The sequence below is a fragment of the Dama dama genome, chromosome 21 (assembly GCF_033118175.1).
Source record: "Dama dama isolate Ldn47 chromosome 21, ASM3311817v1, whole genome shotgun sequence".
NCBI classification, from domain to species: Eukaryota; Metazoa; Chordata; class Mammalia; order Artiodactyla; family Cervidae; genus Dama; species Dama dama.
Window position 1 is genome coordinate 19419872 of NC_083701.1, and position 20131 is coordinate 19440002.

General features: G+C 42.8%; 1 protein-coding gene across 1 annotated transcript; it reads right to left on the reverse strand.

Annotated features, from left to right (window-relative positions):
* Positions 1 to 3389: 3389 nt before the first annotated feature.
* LOC133042186 (cryptic protein-like) lies at positions 3390 to 17132 on the reverse strand. Its single transcript, XM_061122745.1, has 5 exons — positions 17036 to 17132; positions 14872 to 15066; positions 13675 to 13789; positions 13413 to 13522; positions 3390 to 3527 (listed from the first exon to the last, which is right to left on the reverse strand). The coding sequence occupies exons 1-5, from the start codon at positions 17130 to 17132 to the stop codon at positions 3406 to 3408; spliced, it is 639 nt and encodes a 212-aa protein (XP_060978728.1). The 3' UTR covers positions 3390 to 3405.
* Positions 17133 to 20131: the final 2999 nt, after the last annotated feature.

The window sequence follows — 20131 nt, forward strand, 5'->3', positions numbered from 1 at the left end:
AAAAAGTCAATGGAAGTGTCACCTACTTGTGAGCTTTCAAATTGAACATTCTGAAGTGTGCAGTTTCATGCGCATGGGGCCTTTCTCAGTCTGCCTGGCTCCTTTGTGTTCTGAAGAATCCTGGGAGACTTCCATAGTCACTGACTTTGGCACTGTTTCACTTCTGTCTCCTACTCAAGCCAGAAGGGTGGGACCATCAACCCCAACTTATAGGGGGCCTAAGAAGGTATTTGCTGTGTGTTTGTGTGTGTGTGTGTGTGTGTGTGTGCACGTGCGCACATGCATGCATGCCTGCTTGCTTTGTAGAGCTCTGAAGTACTAAAGTATTCACTGTTGTTAAGTCACTAAATCGTGTCCAACTCTTTATGACCCCATGGACTGCAGCACGCCAGGCTTCCCCTGTCCTCCACTATCTCCCAGAATTTACTCACACTCATGTCCATTGAGTTGGTGATACCATCCAACCGTCTCATCCTCTGCCATCCCCTTCGCCTCCTACCCTCAATCTTTCCCAGCATCAGGACCTTTTCCAATGAGTCAGCCTTTCCCATCCGGTGGCCAAAGTATTGGAGCTTCAGCATTAGTCCTTCCAATGAATATCCAGGGTTGATTTCCTTTAGGTTTGGCTGGTTTGATCACCTTGCTGCCCAAGGGACTCTCGAGAGTCTTCTCCAATACCACAATTCAAAAGCACTGGGGCTCAGCCTACTTTACGGACTAATTCGCACATCTGTAAGTGACTACTGGAAAAACTATAGCTTTGAGTATACAGACCTTTGTCGGCAAAGCGATGTCTCTGTTTTTTAATATGCTGTCTAGGTTTGTCTTGGCTTTTCTTTCAAGGAGCAAGTGTCTTTTAATTTCATGCTGTAGTCACTGCCCACAATGATTTTGGAGTCCAAGAAAATAAAATCCGTCATTGTTTACACCTTTTTCCCATCTATTTGCCATGAAGTGATGGACCCAGATGCCATGATCTTAGGTTTTTGAGTGCTGAGTTTTAAGCCAGCTTTTTTCACTCTCCTTTGCCACTTTCATCAAGCACTCTTTAGCTTCTCTTTGCTTTCTGACATTAGGGTGGTGTCATCTGCATATCTGAGGTTATTGATATTTTTCCCAGAAATCTTGACTCCAGCTTGTGATTCATCCAGCCCAGCATTTCTCATGATATACTCTGCATAGAAGTTAAATAAGCAGGATGACAATATATAGCCGTGACATACTCCTTTTCAATTTTGAATCAGCCCATTGTTTCATGTCTAGTTTAACTGTTGCTTCTTGACCTGCATACAGGTTTTTCTGGAGGCAGGTAAGGTGGTCTGGTATTCCCATCTCTTTAAGAATTTTCCACAGTATTCATAGTGAAAGTGAAAGTGTTAGTTGCTTAGTTGTGTCTGACTCTGCGACCCCATGGACTGTAGCCTCTCTGGATCCTGTGTCCATGGAATTCTCCAGGCAAGAATACTGGAGTGGATAGCCTTTCCCTTCTCCAGAAAATCTTCCTGATCCACAGATTGAACCTAGGTCTCTTCAACTGCAGGGAGATTCTTTACTGTCTGAGCCACCAGGGAAGCCCCAAAATAGAAGCCCATTTAACTCAGCAAAGATCCTATTTCAGTGTTCACACAGAACTCTCTACTTAGCTGTATGTGTAGTGCACTGGGATGACTCTCTCTGGGCAGGGAGGTTTCAGTGTTTATTGAAAGCCACTTTTCTGTCCACAAAATCACTTCAGGATATATAGCTTTATATCACATGCACAATAAGCTCTGTGATGGCCTTTGCATTGCATTCAGCTTTGAATATTTTAAAGGAAATTCTACAAGGTTTATAAAATATCAATATTTTGATCAATTAATTTAATTCAGGCTGTATTGTCTATCCCAGAGTCTTTTTCTCTCTCATATTTTACTCTTATTGATTTTTTTGACTGAATAATTTGCAATATTCTTCCTGTTTTCATTCTTGTGATTTTTAGTTATGGTATCTGTCCAAATAGGGCTGTGTTTAATCAATAGAGAGTTAATGTATTTGACAGATCCAACTGAGAAACACCTAACTCCCAAGTTCTGTGTGATAGGCAGGAAAACAGACTTCTTGGTCCACTTAAAGAGCTCCGTTTTATGGAGATACTGGTGATAATTCCAAAAGGTGCTAACTGTCCTAAAAGCATGTCACAACTGAGTCATTAGCAGAAGCTGGAGAAAAGGAGGTAGGGTGCCTAGCTGCCTTTTCCAGCCATGGCTCCTTCCCCTTCCTGCCCTTCTTTCTCTGTCTATGGAACATTTTTTGGCATCTGCTCCTTGCCACATTCACAGCATAGTGGTGCTGGGGACACACATGTGGCACTGTCCCTGCCCCCCAGGGCTTAGAACTTGTGAAGAGACTGAGTGAACAAATAAACAATGTCAAGTGTTGCAGAATCTATGTGTGGGGCTCAAGGAGTGTGTAAAAGGGAGCTGTTACCTGAAGGGCCACATGTTTGGTCTACTCTGAATCATCAGAGATTCCAGCCGAATAGGTCCCAGCCTCTAGTGTTTACTCCTGCACATCTAGTCATATACAGTAAGTCCCCTACATACAAATTTTTGTCAGGTTTCAAAGACATGAATGTGTGTTCACATGTCCAATCATGTTATTTTGAGGATCTGGCGTACATTGTCAAGCGCGTGCATTCTCTACATGGTTGTGCTTTTGTGTTCTTCACTGTATAGTACTGTACAGAGTACAGTGAAAGTGAAAGTCACTCAGTCGTGTCCGACTCTTTGCGACCCCATGGACTATACAGTCCATGGAATTCTCCAGGCCAGAATACTGGAGTGGGTAGCCTTTCCCTTCTCCAGCAGATCTTCCCAACCTAGGAATCAAACCGGGGTCTCCTGCATTGATAGAGTACAGTAATACAGTATTTATATTTTAAACCCCAGATGTCCAGAAGCAAGCATAAAAGCAGTGGTGATGTAGCAGTGACTATATTGTAAGATTAAAAATATTTTCTTTACTTCTTGTGTTTGTTTTTATGTATTATTTGTGTGAATAGTATTGCAAGACTATTACTAAATAGCTGATTGTATTTGCTTGGTACCTAGGCTAACTTTGCTGGGCTTACAAGCAAACTGGATTTACAAACATGCTCTTAGAATGGAACTTGTTTGTATGCAGGAGACTTACTGTACCTTGAATAACAAGGAAAGCAAGAAAGGATCTTTCATGAAAAAGTTTATTAAGCATTACAAATATTCATTTAATGTTCTGGTTTATAAGAAATGAAACCAGCCTATTACATACAACATAGACAATGCAAGAGGACACATAATCCCTGGCTTCCCCATGCAGCACCACATGGTTCAGCCATGCTGGGAGGCCAGGAACAGTTCTGGTTCTGGTGGGTGAAATGTGGTCTGATCAGCAGGCTCCCCCTTCACTGAGGATGGATTTCAGAAGAAAGCAGGACAGGAGGAGGAGAACACTCCACGTGAGCTGGGTTCTAGGTCCATTAGAGTGTGAGGTGAGAAAGTCTTTCAGGTCTGGAAAAAAAATCCCAAGAGAGTTATGAGACATGCTGTGGCAGGCCTGCTTTAAGAGAATGAGCTAGAAATGTCTGCACCTGCTCAAGGAAAGGCTCTTTTCTGCCTGGGCCTCCTTACTGGGCCTTGCCCTGTGGACTGGGCCAGCTGGGGGGCAGCACAGAGCATGGATGGACACCAGCTGTAGAGAACACAGCACTGCTCAAGGGAGATGTGCTTCCCTTTAGCTTGTACATTCCTTTCACTGCAGCTGGAAACAGAGGGATTTTTATGTAACTTGGAGAGCTGAAGGAGAATCTGTTTGCTGCTTTTAAGGCTCACAAAGAAATAGTCCAAAAAAAAAAAAAAAAAGAAATAGTCCTTCAGCCCTTCTCATTTGGCACATGAGCTAACCAAGGTGGTGGTCCAGAGTACTATACCATCATTTAGCAATTCAGGCTAGTGGATCCTGAATAAAATAAATATAAAATAAAATAAAACAGCTTGCATCCATCTGTTGTCATCTGTTCCCCAGTTAGTCCTAACACTATTTCTTTGACTAGGGACCACTTATTAAAGAGGAGGAAAGCACCCTTTCCTACAGCAATGGTGGACATTCTCACAAAGGACATGACAACGAGGCACAGCTCCAGAGCACTGGGGACTGTGCCCCGGTTGGCGTGCTCACCTCCCCACTGAAGCACTGTGGCTCCTCCACTGCAGGCCTCACTCTAAGCCCCAGACTCAGTAGGTCTGGCTTTCTCTATAGCCAGGACCCCACCCCAGAGGTGTTGAGTGAGAATCTCTGGGGTAGTGAGACCAGATAAGGGTGTTGGCTTAACTCCCCGGTGGTGAAGGGTTACCATGTGAAACTGACAAGCCCGACAGGTACGGCTGTAGGCAGGGGTACCAACTCCACTAAGTAGTCTCCCAAGCAAATCTGGGGCTGGACGTGGGACCGGCTGGGTAGGGAAGCATACAAAGGCCCAACTTACAGGGACTTTTTCCCCAGGCTGCTTGGCAGAGGCCAGCCTGCGCTTCCCCCTGACAAACCTGCCAAGCCCTGCCCTCTAGGATTCCGCCAGAAAGTGCCTTCTGAACGCCAAAACCTATGGTCAGCTTGAACCATCACTAGCTAATGAGTAGAGACAAAGACAAGCCCCCGCAGCAGAGACCTGCCCTGCCTCTTTCTGCAGGTGACTGGTGAGCACGGCCAGGAGGCCACACTCATCACAAGACTGAGGGCAGGCCCGCTGCAGACCTGGGCACCATTCCCCACATCACCCCACATGGGAGAGGGTTGTTCCAGGGTACGAGAACCCCACAAAACAGAAGCCTTAGCATGCAGGCACAGAGGAGGCTCCAGAAAAGCTGATGATACATTAAGTGTTCTCAGTGTGAGAAGCAGCTACACGTCAGCCCATACTGAGCTTCACTGTTGATTTTTCTCCTGGTGAAAGGGAACAGGCTGACCACAGAGAGGATTCAGGCCCTGTTGGCAGTCTTTTCTTGCATATGAACTCAAAAGCCATTGTTAGAGTCAGCTTTATGAGCCAGTCCCTCAAGCAGGGGTCACCAAACTGGGGCTGTGAGCACCAGGCAATGTCCCTCCTAAGGGGCCCAAGGTCGCCCACTGAGCTAAGAGAGAAAATATTAGAAATTCCACTATATATTGATAGGAAAAATTAAAATAAGCTTTATTCACATTCACTGTTTATTGGAACCTACAAAATCAATGGTTCTGTGGCCTATCATCATTTTTGCTGAAATAAGTCGCTCAGTCATGTCCAACTCTCTTTTTGTGAACCTATGGACTGTAGTTCACCAGATTCCTTTGTCCATGGGACTCTCCAGGCAAGAGTACTGGGGTGGGGTGCCATGCCCTCCTCCAGGGGATCTTCCCAACCCAGGGATCAAACCCACATCTCCTGCATCTCCTGCACCAGCAGGCAGGTCCTTTACCACTAGCGCTACCTGGAAGCCCATCATTATTTTATTTCCTGCCAAAAAGGAGACTCGGCTACCAATGATGACATACTATAACATGAGGTTTTAATTATATACTTACCAGAAGTTCTCTTTTTACTTACACATCGCAGAGATTTTTATCATTACTTTAGTCTTAAGCATGTGTGAAAAGGAAGATAGAAGTGAAATCAAACTTGTGAATGCTCAGCATGTGGCACTATGTCACCACCACTAAGTGGTGATTTAACAATAGTTTGGAGACCACCTTGGGTGAGGATAAAATCACACTTCAATATGAGGTCCAGAGCTAGCATTCCCCAAATTTTCCAGTTTACAGATACCCCTGAATGCCCTTGGAAAACCAAACAGCTTTCTCTCCTGTCGTGACACCCAGAGAAGCTACGCCACTGAAATGACACCTATCATGGGAGAATGTCCCAGAGGGATTTACAAAGGGTCTGCTCTCTCGCGGTCAGCATGCCCTGGGCTGACAGCCAGCTGGGGCCAGGACCTAGGAAGGCCATCCTTTCAACACATCCACAGTCTGGCTCCGGCCTGCAGACGTTCACTTGCTTGCTGTTTGGTTGGTTGTCTGCTATGTGACAGAACTGTACTTTTTAAATTGCATTTGAAGAATGAGGTGAGGTCTGACCTGACCCCAGTCTGACATTTACATGACCTGTTTCTCTCTGAAGAAGTTCTAAATTGCTTCTTCACTGTGTCATTACTTAGACTCTAAATTTTAGAACATATTGGTTCTTGATCTTAGAGAAATACTTAATTCTTTGGGTTATATGTAGGAAGAATCACCCTCTCAGTAAAATGAGATAATGGGTTGATTTAAGGACTGCTAGCTCCAGGGCTGTCATTCTTCTTGATTTTTTTTTAACCTAGCAATGCTCACCAATTAATGTGTATAGCGGATATTTTTTACAACCTGAAAAAACACATTTTGGTAAATTTGCATATAAGTGCTAGATTATGAAGCAATTTTTTCTAACCTCATTGTACTGATGTGAATACTGTTGATGGTGACAATAATGCAACAATATTTTATTTTATGTATAATATAAAACAGGTATAGGGCCTTTTCATCTTTACAAATCTATGGGGTAAATTATTTCTGCTGTGGAGACTGAAGCACAGTTTATAAAGATGGTAAACATTACAACAAGTATTTCAGGGGATTTGAACAAGTATTTTGGGGATTTCCCATGCTTTTTCTATTATGCCAAATTTCCTCTTTAAACACAAAATTAACAAATGTAAATTAAGAAAATGGTAGAATGATATTTACCTGTATAAAATATACTGTATTTATTAATAGAATACTGAAAATAGATTGTTTTAATGTAATATAATAGTAGGCAATGGCCTTTATGGTGTTTCTTCTTTGGCACTATATCTGGAACTAAAAGGTCAACAGTCATCCATTTAATATTTATTTAGAATTATTATACACAGAGCATTATTTTAGGTCATGGAAGAGAAAAATTACAAAACAGCTCACATCAACAAATAAAACTGTTTTGCATAAATTTTATTCTTCAATATCTGTGTGAAAGTGCAGGGCAGATTATCCTCATTTTACATGAGGAAACTGGAGAATAAATAATGTTCCTCTGAAACAGAATGAAAAACATGTCCTTGAGAAGATATTATATTGGGATTAAGAAAGCCTCTTGTACATGGACCCACAGAGTGTCAAGCAAAGGGGGCACTTGGAGATCCTCTGGTCTTTAGGTGCCTAGAGGAGCCAAAGGACCCTGATTCTGTGGCATACTTTTTATTTTTGGGATTGGCTAAAAAGTGTTTGGATTTTTCCATAAGATATTATAAAAAACCCAAAGGAACTTTTTGGCCAACCCAATATTTGTGATTCCCCTATCCACATGTGTCCTTTCACATTAGAATTATATTGGAAATACAGTTTTCCATTCTATCTTCTACATACTCTTCAAAGTCATCATAAAATTCCATTAAAGGAATTAAAACATTTACTTACCTATTATTCTGCTATTGGATTTACAATGTGGTCAAATTTTCAATATTCTAAATAATACTATCCAAAATATTCTTAAAGAGGCCCACAATAAACCCATTAATAAATGGTCAATTAATCTATAACAAAGGAGACAAGATTATATAATGGAGAAAAGATAGTCTCTTCAATGAGCGGTGCTGGGAAAATTGGACAACTACATGTAAAAGAATGAAATTAGAAAATTCCCTAACATCATACCATACACAAAAATAAACCCAAAATATATTAAAGACTTATGCAGAAGAATGGATACAATAAAACTCCTAGAGGAAACAAAGGCAGAACACTCTTTTACATAAATTGCAGCAGTGTTTTTTGAATTCGTCTCCTAAAGCAAAGCAAGTAAAAGCACAAATAAACAAATGGAATCCAATAAAATATAAAAGCTTTTGCACAGCAACGGAAACCATCGACAAAACCATTGGCAATCTACTGAATGGGAGAAAATATTTGCAAATGATATGACATATAAGGGATTAATATCCAATATATATAAACAGCTCACGCAACTCAGTATTTAAAAAAAAAAACTCACAATAAACCAGATTTAAGGGATGGACAGAAGAACTGAACAGACCTTTTTCCAAAGAGTAAATGTAGATGGCCAACAGGCACATGAAAAGATGCTCAACATGGCTTATCATCAGGGAAATGCAAATCCAAAGCACAATGAGATGTTATCTCTTACCTATCAGAATGGGCATCATCAAAAAGAATACAGATAACAAATGCTGCTGAGAATATGGATAAAAGGGAACCCTTCTACACTGTTGATGGGAATGTAAATTGGTATGCTGCTGCTGCTGCTAAGTCGCTTCAGTCGTGTCTGACTCTGTGCGACCCCATAGACGGCAGCCCACTAGGCTCCACTGTCCCTGGGATTCTCCAGGCAAGAACACTGGAGTGGGTTGCCATTTCCTTCTCCAATGCCGGAAAGTGAAAAGTGAAAGTGAAGTCGCTCAGTCGTGCCTGACTCTTAGCGACCCTGTGGACTGCAGCCTACCAGGCTCCTCCGTCCATTGGATTTTCCGGGCAAGAGTACTGGAGTGGGGTGCCATTGCCTTCTCCATAAATTGATATAGCCACTGTCAAAAACAGTATTTTCAGGTTTTTTTCAAAAAACTAAAAATAGAATTACCATATGACCCAGCAATTCCACTCCTGGGTACTCACCCAGAAAATCCCAAAACACTAATTCAAAAAGATACATGCACTCCAATGTTCATAGCAGCATTATTCAAAATTGTCAAAGTATGGAAGTAACCTAAGTGTCTGTCAACAGTTGAATAGATAAAGAAGATGTGATACACACACACACACACACACACACACACAGGAGAGAATACTACTCGGCCATTAAACGAAATTTTGCCATTTCAGCAACATAAATGGACTTGGAGGGTATTATTCTTAGTCAAATGGCAGATAGAAAAAGACAAATACTGAATGGTAGAATTTATACGTGGAATCTAAAAAACACAATAAAGTATTGAATAAAACAAAAAAGAATCAGACTCACTGGTACAGAAAACAAATTAGTGCTTGCCAGAGGAGAGAAGAAAGAGGGAAGGGGCAATATAAACATTTAGAAAATAAAAGGACTAGGATGTGAGGTTTCAAAAAATTTAGAAAACACTATAGAATTGAAAGAATCTTTCATTCAATTAAAAAAAAGACATATTTAGGGCAAATCTACTCAGTGGCTCAGAGAAAATTCAATAAAAAATGTAGCTTTACTAATAAGAGTTCTAATTATATCCATAATAAAATTTCAGTGTAAAAAAATCACTCTGAAGAATATTTATTTTATACTAAAAATTATAGCAAAAGTCTGGAAGGAGATCTTGCCATTTGCAACAACATAGATGGAACTTGAAGGCATTATGGGAAGCAAAATAAGTGAGACAAATACCATCTGATTTCACTTTTTTGTAGAATCTAAAAATTAAAAAAAAAAGAAGAAAAGAAACTGATGTAATGTACAAGATGGGGACTACAGTTAATAATACTGCATTGTATATTTGAAAATTACCAAGAGAGTAGACTGACACTAAAGCTGCCACCTGATGTGAAGAGCCGACTCATTGGAAAAGACGCTGATGCTGGGAAATACTGAGGGCAGGAGGAGAAGGGGACGACAGGATGAGGTGGTTGGATGGCATCACTGACTCAATGGACATGAGTTTGAGCAAGCTCTGGGAGATGGTAAAGGACAAGGAAGCCTGGCATGCTGCAGTCCATGGGGTTGAAAAGAGTTGGACAGGACTGAGTGACTGAACAACAACAAAGTGAGTAGATCTTGAAATTTCTCATCACAAGAAAAAGAAAGTCATTATGTATGGTGATGGATGTCAACTAGGTTTGCTATGGTTATCATTTCCCAATTATATATATTTGTATATAATACCAAATCATTGTGTATACCTGAAACTAATATAATGCTACATGGCAATCATAAAATTCACTGCAGATGGTGACTGCAGCCATAAAATTAAAAGATGCTTGCTCCTTGGAAGAAAAGTTATGACCAACCTAGACAGCATATTAAAAAGCAGAGACATTACTTTGCCAACAAAGGTGCATCGAGTCAAAGGTATGGTTTTTCCAGTAGTCATGTATGGATATCAAGAGTTGAACCATAAGGAAAGCTGAGCACTGAAAAATTGATGGTTTTTAATTGTGGTGTTGGAGAAGATTCTTGAGAGTCCCTTGGACTGCAAGGAAATCAAACCAGTCAATCCTAAAGGAAATCAGTCCTGAATACTCATTGGAAGGATTGATGCTGAAGCTGAAGCTCCAATACTTTGGCCACTTGATGTGAAGAACTGACTCATTGGAAAAGACCCTGATGCTGGGAAAGATTGAGGGCAGGAGGAGAAGGGGATGACAGGATGAGATGGTTGGATGGCATCACCGACTCCATGGACATGAGTTTGATCAAGCTCTGGGAGCTGGCGATGGACAGGGAAGCTTGGCATGCTGCAGTCCTTGGGGTCAAAAAGAGTCAAACATGACTGAGTGACTGAACTGAAGTATCTCATTTTTTTTAAAAAGTGTCTGACATAGTTCAGGGATGTGCTTATGTACTCTGAATGGTAGCAATTTTATTCCAATTAATATTAATTATATATTAATTATCATTATGTCAATGTTTATACCAGCATGCTATTGTACGTTGATTTATATTTTAAAATAATTTAAATGTTATTATAAAATATGATAATTTATCTCTTAAGAAAAAAAAAAAACCATAGCTGAAGAACTTAACCACTCTAAGCTTCAATTTCCTCAAATATAAAAAGCATAATACTTATTTCTAAGGCTTGTTAAGAATTGACTGGGATTAAGTATATAAAGTCCCTGAAATAAACTGAGAGCTAATAAAGATGCTTATCATGATGACTGTCATCCTCACAACATCATAATCATCTATAGCACTGCTGCTACCATTATCATTGTCATCCTCGGGTCATAACCACCATCAGCACAGCCCCTACCACTGTCATCCGCCCTGACGCACAATCAATGGGTCACAGAGTGCATCTGATAAATTACTCTGAGAGATGACCTCACTATTTGGTTCACCTTTGATGAGCACAAGCCACATTTTCAGAGTCACTGTCATTGTCCTTGGCAGACAGCAGTCTCAGCCTTGAATGTTTTCCAGGATGTGAGCAGACATCCTGGAGCCTAGCTCCTGCTCTGCTGCTTAGAACCCAAGCTGGCCTTGCTTGAAAGTGAAAGTTGCTTAGTCGTGTCCGACCCTTTGCAATCCCGTAAACTATACAGTCCATGGAATTCTCTAGGCCAGAATACTAGAGTGGGTAGCCTTTCCCTTCTCCAGGGGAACTTTCCAACCCAGGGATCAAACCCAGGTCTCCCGCATTGCAGGCAGACTCTTTACCAGCTGAGCCAAAAGGGAAGCCCTTGCTTAGGAGACTGAAAATGATCACAGCTAGGCCTTTCCCCACATCACTGCAAGGAGCGCCAACCACAAGTGGGAAATGACTTCACCTGTAGGATTACACAGGCACCGTCCACAATTCTGATGCTTATGCCATAATCTGTGTCCTCCTTTCTCTGGGTCATTCAAAGACCAGCTACTGAATCAGTGGCACAGGCCCAGCAAATGAAGAGCCCGACAGGAGAGGGAGGAAGGGAAAGTATATTGCACTATAATCACCACCACCCACCCACCCCTTCCCCCTACCCCCCACCCGTAAACCCCCCAACCCCCAAGACACATTGCTGGCACCATGCAGAGCTGGCTGAGGAGAGGGAGCAGAAATGGGGCTGAAGGGCTGCACCTTCATTAAGAATGTCACTAGAATGTTGCTCCTATCCCAGGTTGCAGAGGAGGAAGGAAGGGAGCTGAGCATTCATTATGTGTGTTCTTCCACCAGGCACCCCACCCAGGGAACCCCACCAAGAGGATGGCTTGAAGGGCTCCACCCTCAAGAGTGCTGCCTCTCTACAGCAATGTAACAGTGGACAAGGGGATGGGAAGTGGGGGTGAAGGGCTGTACCACCATTAAGCACGTCCTTACACTGTGGGATTGGCCCAGGGTCAACTACAGTGCAAGAAGGAAAAGGAGAGTAGGCCCACGGCCTTCACATGGACCCCACCCAGGGCTAACAAAGAGGACTGAAGAGCTCTGCCTGCATTAACCAAGTCCCTTACTGCTATCCCAGCCAGAGCTTACTGCAAAGGGGAGAAGGCCATGGAAGCGCTGTGCCTGCCATACCTGTGTCTCTGGTCCCTGCCTGCGATGACAACTCTGCAGCCGAGCATTTTGTCCGTTTTCTGACCTCAGAAGATTCATGTTCCTTAGTTTTACAAGTAAAACATTTGCATTGAGCTGGGAACTGCTCAGAGTCATCACAAATAAGTGTTCACCCTGCGTGTTGTCCACACCCCACTGACTTTTATTTATGTGGCAGGCTTGAGCTGTGGTTACCAGGCACCTTGGTTCCTGGACCACTGCCAGGCTGGCCTTGAAGCCCTGAACCTGGCCATTCAGGCCTGCTCCTGTTCTGCTCCAGGGCGCCCTCTACATTTCACAGTTGAGAAGGTGGGTGTCGGCCCAGTGTAGAGAAGTCCCTATAGAGATTTAGTTTGCGTACCCTGTCAAAGCTATGGTTTTTCCAGTATGGATATGAGAGTTGGACTATAAAGAAAGCTAAGCACCAAAGAATTGATACTTTTGAACTGTGGTGATGGAGAAGACTCTTGAGAGTCCGTTGGACTGCAAGGAGATCCAACCAGTCCATCCTAAATGAGATCAGTCCTGGGTGTTCATTGGAAGGACTGATGTTGAAGCTGAAACTCCAATACTTTGGCCACCTGATGCAAAGAACTGACTTATTTGAAAAGACCCTGATGCTGAGAAAAGTTGAAGGCAGGAGAAGAAGGGGTAGACAGAGGATGAGACTGTTGGATGGCATCACCAATTCAATGGACATGAGTCTGAGTCAACTCTGGGAGTTGGCGATGGACAGGGAGGCCTGGCATGCTGCAGTCCAAGGGGTTGCAAAGAGTCGGACACAACTGAGAGACTGAACTGAACTGACCCTGTCTGTCAGGTAGGGCTCTAATTACCAGCTTGTGTGCTTCCAAAGTTCTCTCTGTAAAGAACATTTAAGGACACTGTTTGGAAATCACATTTAAATTCCTCAAGTAGGAATGGGAAACCTAGGAATAAATTTTTCAACCACTATAATGATAAAACACTATGTGATTCACCACGAATGTGACTTTCCCGAGTGATGAATCCATGCCGATCGCTCATTCCTGTGTCGTCTGGCACAGATAGATCTCTACGGGTCGGTACGTATAAAGGAGCAACTGCCTGAGTGTGGGTTGTGAGCACAGAGGCGGGGCGGGTTCTTCTTACCACAGCGGCCGGGTGTCTGCAGCGGGAGGCAGTGCAGGGCCGCAAAGACGCACCTGCAGAGGTGGCAGCCGCGGAAGGTCCAGGCTCCGTGCACCAGGGCGCCGCACTTGCTGAGGAAGCCCAGGCCTGGCGTTAGCGCAGGCGGCGCGCGCACCCCCGGCCCCGCGCCGCGAGGCCCCGCCGCCGCCGCCGCCGCCCGGCTCCCGGTCTCCTCTCCCCGCAGGCCCCGCCGTGCCCCCAGCCTGCACCACCCCGCGCCTACCTGCGCCTCTGGTCGTGCTCACAGTAGCGGCCGGTGAAGTGAGCGGGGCACACGCAGAAGCTGCTCAGCACGCAGGTGCCGCCGTTCTGGCAGCAGCTCGGCCGCGGAGGTGCACCTGTGGGGGCGTCACCGGGGGTCAGCTCCGCGCGGGACCCTCTACGGCTGATAAGCCCGAGAAGGGCCGAGAGAGATCCCCTCGGGGAGGCAATAAAATTGGCTTCCTGCTAATAGTGTTTGCTCAGGTAAACCCTGTTTGTTAGTTTAAGGATTAAAAACAAACTACCAGGGGTGCGGGCGGGTCAGGAAGGCTCCCTGAGACATATGGGAAACCCTGCCCCCTGCAAGTAGCGTTTTCTTTCTTCCTTCCTTTCATATGTTAAAATTAGGCTGTGACTTCACAAGACAGTGATTACAGACTGGCCTCTCCGGAGAGCGGCGAGCGAGCAGGGACCACCCACGGGTGCAAAGACACCGAAACAATTAAAAAAAAAAAAAAAAAAATTCTACCACTGGAGCCTGAGAGACTGCGATAAGCCTAGCAAACGTCCGCTATTATCTGGGATTGGGATAGCTCTGGACCTGCGGGAAAATAACCAGTTAAAAGCCAAAGCCACGTTTTACCAATAAAACATTAAAACTTTTTTCAGAGTAAAAGAACACCTCACTAGGAAATACCTTTTACTTTATCAATTTGTCGGTTCGGTCGCTCGTTCGTGTCCGACTCTTTGCGACCCCATGGACTGCAGCACGCCAGGCTTCGCTGTCCATCACCAACTCCCGAAGCTTGATCAAGCTCATGTCCATCAAGTAGGTGGTGCCATCCAACCATCTCATCCCCTGTCTTTATACTTTTACTTTATAGTATAAAAGTATGTACTTTATAGTGTCTTTATCCTTTTACTTTATAGTGTCTTTATCCTTTTACTTTATAGTATATATTTAAAGATGGTAAAATGCTATTCATTGGGTTTCTCGTTTTATTGTTAACTTATCCTAGTTTTTTGGGTTTTTTTTTTTTTTTTTTTTTTTTTTTTCCGATCCTAAACTCAGGATTCTGGCTTCCTAGTGGTAAAGAATCTGCCTGCCAAGGAAGGAGACAAAGGAGAAAGTCTGGAAGATCACCTCTAGGCGCACACACACAGACACACAGTCACAGACATACACAGACACACACACACAAACTCAGAGTTCACTGACCGAGATGACCTGTGTCTGCAGCATTGCCGCTTAGCTCTTGGAAAGTCAAGGAGTAGGGGAATGAACCCTGAGGCTTCCAGCCCTCTGTGCTGTCATTCTCCTCCCTTAAATTATTCAAGGTCCAGTTGAGTGTTTTCTGCTGGAACTTCTGAGCTTTACCACTGCTGCTTTCTTCTCTACTAATTTTATATTTCCCTGTATGACAGCCTTAAAAATTAATTGAAAATATGAGACTGATAATGACTGACAAACAAATATGCAATAAAAACTAAGAGAATATAAACAAAATGCTTCTTACTGTTTCCCATGGGGATGGTCTGTAATATCAAACTGATCACAAACAGAAGCCTAGAATATTTAAAGAAATTTAGTCAGAAATTTACATATGTATAAAATGTAATGCATTCATATACAAATATATGTATAAATATATATTTAATGTACAATAGATAATTATGCAATCATTTTGTAACTAGTAGATTTTGATTAATGGTGTCATTCCTTACAAAGATTTTAGACCAAGCATGTACCCATCCCTTTAAGAGAAGCAACACTAAGCATGCATTGCGATTTATTCCAGGCTCTTAAACACCCCTCTTGGCTTTAAGACTTAGATGATTTTTGTTCTTACCTAACAAAATGGCTCCAGGTCATTTTCCCACTGACACGTCTGGTATAAAAAAGTCTCCTCTCATGGATACACTGAAGATCAATTCCACGGGACTGAGTCTGAACAGTTTTTGTATTTGAAGATGTCTTTACTGCAGTTACTGGAAGAACTGCCTCAGGACGCAAGATGGGTAAGTACAGAAGACGCAGGTGTTTCCTGCTCTCTACCTTGGCCTCTAAATAACTGTGAGAATCAGCAATGCAGTCTCCTCTAGGTTCTGCTGTGCAATTGCTTTGGCAAAGGCTGAGCTGTGACAGGCAGGGTCCAGCACAGAGCCTCGGGGACCATCCCTTCAATGATACCCTGCTAGGGCCGGGGGCGGGGCCTGTGTAGACAGGCTGGTTCTCTTCCCCTGCAGAGTTTACAGTGCTGAGAGTAGCAGGAGGAGCCAACCCCTAATGTAAAACACTGGGGACTACAAGGCAGTAGCCTTTTCCCTTCCTGGAAAAAAAACAAAAAAATTATCAATAAAACCTCAACATGAACCAAAAAGTTTTCATGTGGAAATAGAGATGTTATATTGCACACTCCTTGCACTGAGGAGATGGTGAGGGGCCCAGCTAGAGAAGGGAGCTGTTGTGTGGAAAAGAACCAGCTGGCTTGATTCCAAGCCTCGGATGGGGAGCATGAATATAAAAGAGAGACATTTCAACACCTCCTTTCTGGGAACGCATCGTATTTTTACAAAAACTAGGCCTTTTCTCTGTGCCTAGTATAATGATCACTATATCATATTCATTACCCACTTAATACAGGACCCCTCAGGGGAGGCACTATTTTTACCCTCCATATTTTGCTGAGGCAACTGAGGCTTTGAGTTGAAGTCCCAAACCTTTGGCACTTAGATATTTGAAAAACGTGAAATGCACAGACATTATAAGAAAGCTGCAGTGTGCTGGGTGATATGGCCCACAATGAGGCAAGCCTTACACTGGGTATCTGAAGACCGCAGAGCACACAGGTAAGTGCCTCCTGCTAGTAAAACTATTCACCTCACTGGACTTGAACTCATGTGCGGGAACTCAAACCCAGCCAAAAGCCACAGTCTTCCAACTGAGTTCACAGACCTGGTTTCAAGACCTAATGACACTCAGGTTTGTGTGGTTTTTTTTTTAATTGATGGATAATTGCTTTACAGAATTTTGTTGTTTTCTGTCAAACATCAACATGAATCAGCCATAGGTGGACATATGTCCCCTCCCTGGAGGTTCAAGAAGCTCATGTTCTTAATGTCTCATCACAGAGAGAATTCAGTGAGAGATGAAGTGATAGATAAGAAGTGGATTTATTTAAAAAGAAACACACGCTGCAGACATAGTGTAAGCTATCTCAGAAGGAGAGAGGCTGGGTAATTTCATAGGCTAAGGAGTGGGAGGATTATTCCAACTATTTTGGGGAAGGGGTGGAGATTTCCAGGAATTGGGTCACCACCCACATTTTGATCTTTGATGGTGGGCCCTCAACTGTCATGGCGTCTCTGAGTGTGTCACTTACCTTGCTGATGTGTACTGAGCCTATACTGAGGATCAAGGTCTAGTCCAGGTTGACTAGACTTGGACCCATTGGACTCTGTCTTATGCTGGGTCCTCATTCTTTCAAAAGTTGTGCCCTGCCCCCTCCCTGTTTCACTAGTGTCTGATGAGGAGCCTGCTCTGAACCAAGAGGGGAGTGGTTTAGGGGCTTCTTCTGGGACTTGCTAATTTTCAGTTTTTCTAATTGCCAAAATAGGGACTGGGAGGACCCTTGCTTCACAGTACAGAGGATGCTTTGCAACTCTGATACAAATTGTCCTATGATTTTAGTATAAAAAGTGTTTTCTGAAAATGATATGTATCCTCCAAAGATGAAATATTCTTTGATACTGATTTAATGTTTTAAACCTTTAAATAGGAAGTTAATTAAAGATGCTGTTAAATAAACTAGTAGGAAATTGATGAGCTTGGCTGCCATGAGACCTCCCAAAAGCTGGGTCCATGAGCTGCCAGGACCAGAACCCACAGATCTGAGCAGGCAAAACATACAGAGGAGGTTGTCTCATGCCTTCATGAAACATCTGTAATGAGAGTCAAGACAAATATACTTTTAGATGTAATGGTTATTTCTTGCTAATTGCATAATTTAATTATATACAAAAGGAATTACATTTATGACTTTAAGTCAATAGTAGCTTCTTTATGAGCAACATGGATTGAACACTAAAAACCATGGGTAAGCTAAAGAATATTTCTTTAAACAAGTTTTAAAACTGTTCAGTTTATAGGATGATATTGAATCGAAAGCTTTCTTATAATATTAAAGTTTTATAAGTATTTTCTAAAATCTGCAGTTTCTTTTATTAAATTTTGTATTCTCAAATATACACAAAAGCTGAGATATTGAGTCAATAAAATTGAGTTCAGCAGCCAACCATTGCCAATCTTTCCTCATTGTTTTTCTCCCACATTTTTTTTTTCTTGGACTTTTTTAAGATAAATCACAGGCATCATGATATTTCCCATGTCAAATAAGGTTTTGAAAATGTGTATCTTACAAATGGAAACTTTAGAAAAAGGAAGGGAAATGTCTTACCAGCAAGATAGGGCTGAGGCTTGATATAAGACCAATGCCCGTCTCTGGGTGTTTGCTTAAGAGTTGAAATCAGCTTTGAGGAGGGAAAGGGCTGAAAGCCTAGGGGTGATAAAACACTCTGACACTTGCTCTCATTTACTTAAAGGTCTTATAAAGACTTTTGCATTTCAGTAGGAGGAGCCCGGGTTTGCTTAGTTAATAAGGCCCTGCTGGAAAGGGTTGTCTGGAAACAGCTGGAGGCTCAGTGGTTGGCAGGCAGATCCCACCACCCCCCTACCAACTCCCCTAAGTTGGGGAAGGTCCACTTTCTTGTTATCAGTTGTAAACAGATAAGACTGGAGCCAGCACTCCCATCAGACTGCTGACTCCTTTTGAGCTGACATGAAATGTGTGGGAATTTCAGACAGAACCCTGTCTGAAGACTGGAGACCACCTCATCTCTCCATCTTCAGTACATCAATCACTGAGGAAAATGTTCTCTGCCAATTAGGTGTGAAGGAATTCTTTGGGAGTCACTTTCCAGAGAATCTTTGATGTGTACTACTAGGGGTTTCCTGGAAACTCTTAAAATGCACTTAGAGCACACTTCAGGCCCTTTGCTCAGAAACCCCAGGGTATCAGGATTTTTTAAACCTGCCCAGTTCAGTTCAGTCACTCAGTTGTGTCCAACTCTTTGCAACCCCATGGACTGCAGCATGCCAGGCTTCCCTGTCCATCACCAAGTCCGTGAGCTTAATCAAACTCATGTCCATTGAGTCGGTGATGCCATCCAACCATCTCATCCTCTGTCGTCCCCTTCTCCTACCTTCAATCTTTCCCAGCATCAGGGCCTTTTCCAATGAGTTAGTTCTTTGCATCAGGTGACCAAAGTATTGGAGTTTCAGCTTCAACACCAGTCCTTCCAATGAATATTAAGGACTGATTTCCTTTAGGATGGACTGTCTAAGGAATCTCCTTGCAATCCAAGAGACTCCCAGGAATCTTCTCCAACACCACAGCTCAAAAGCGTCAATTCTTCAGTGCTCAACTTTCCTTATAGTCCAGCTCTCACATCCATACATAACTACTGGAAGAACCATAGCCTTGACTAGACAGACCTTTGTTGGCAAAGTAATGTCTCTGTTTTTTAATATGCTGTCTAAGTTGGTCATAACTTTTCTTCCAAGGAGCAAGTGTTTTTTAATTTCATGGCTGCAGTCACCATCTGCAGTGATTTTGGAGCCCAATAAAATAAAGCCTGTACTGTTTCCATTGTTTCCCCATCTATTTGCCATGAAGTGATGGGACCCAATGCCATGATCTTAGTTTTCTGAATGTTGAGTTTTAAGCCAACTTATTCACCCTCCTCTTTCACTTTCATAAAGAGGCTTTTTAGTTCTTCTTCACTTTCTGCCATAAGGGTGGTGTCATCTGCATATCTGAGATTATTGATATTTCTCCCGGCAATCTTGATTCCAGCTTGTGCTTCATCCACTCCAGCATTTCTCATGATGTACTCTGCATATAAGTTAAATAAGCAGGATGACAAAATATAGCCTTGATGTACTCCTTTCCCAATTTGGAACCACTCTGTTGTTCCATGTCCAGTTCTAACTGTGGCTTCTTGACCTGCATATAGATTTCTCAGGAGGCAGGTCAGGTATTCTCAGATTCCCAACTCTTTAAGAATTTTCCAGTTTGTTGTGATCCACACAGTCAAAGGCTTTGGCATCCTCAATAAAATAGAAGTAGATGTTTTTCTGGAACTCTCTTGCTTTTTTGATGATTCAACAGGTGTTGGCAATTTGATCTCTGCTTCCTCTGCCTTTTCTAAATCCAGCTTGAACATCTGGAAGTTCATGGTTTATGTACTGTTGAAGCCTTGCTTGGAGAATTTTAAGCATTACTTTGCTAGTGTGTGAGATGAGTGCAATTGTCCAGTAGTTTGAGCATTCTTTGGCATTGCCTTTCTTTGTGATTGGAATGAACCTGCCCAGATGGGTCCTATTTCTTTGCATTGTTCACTGAAGAAGGGTTTCTTAT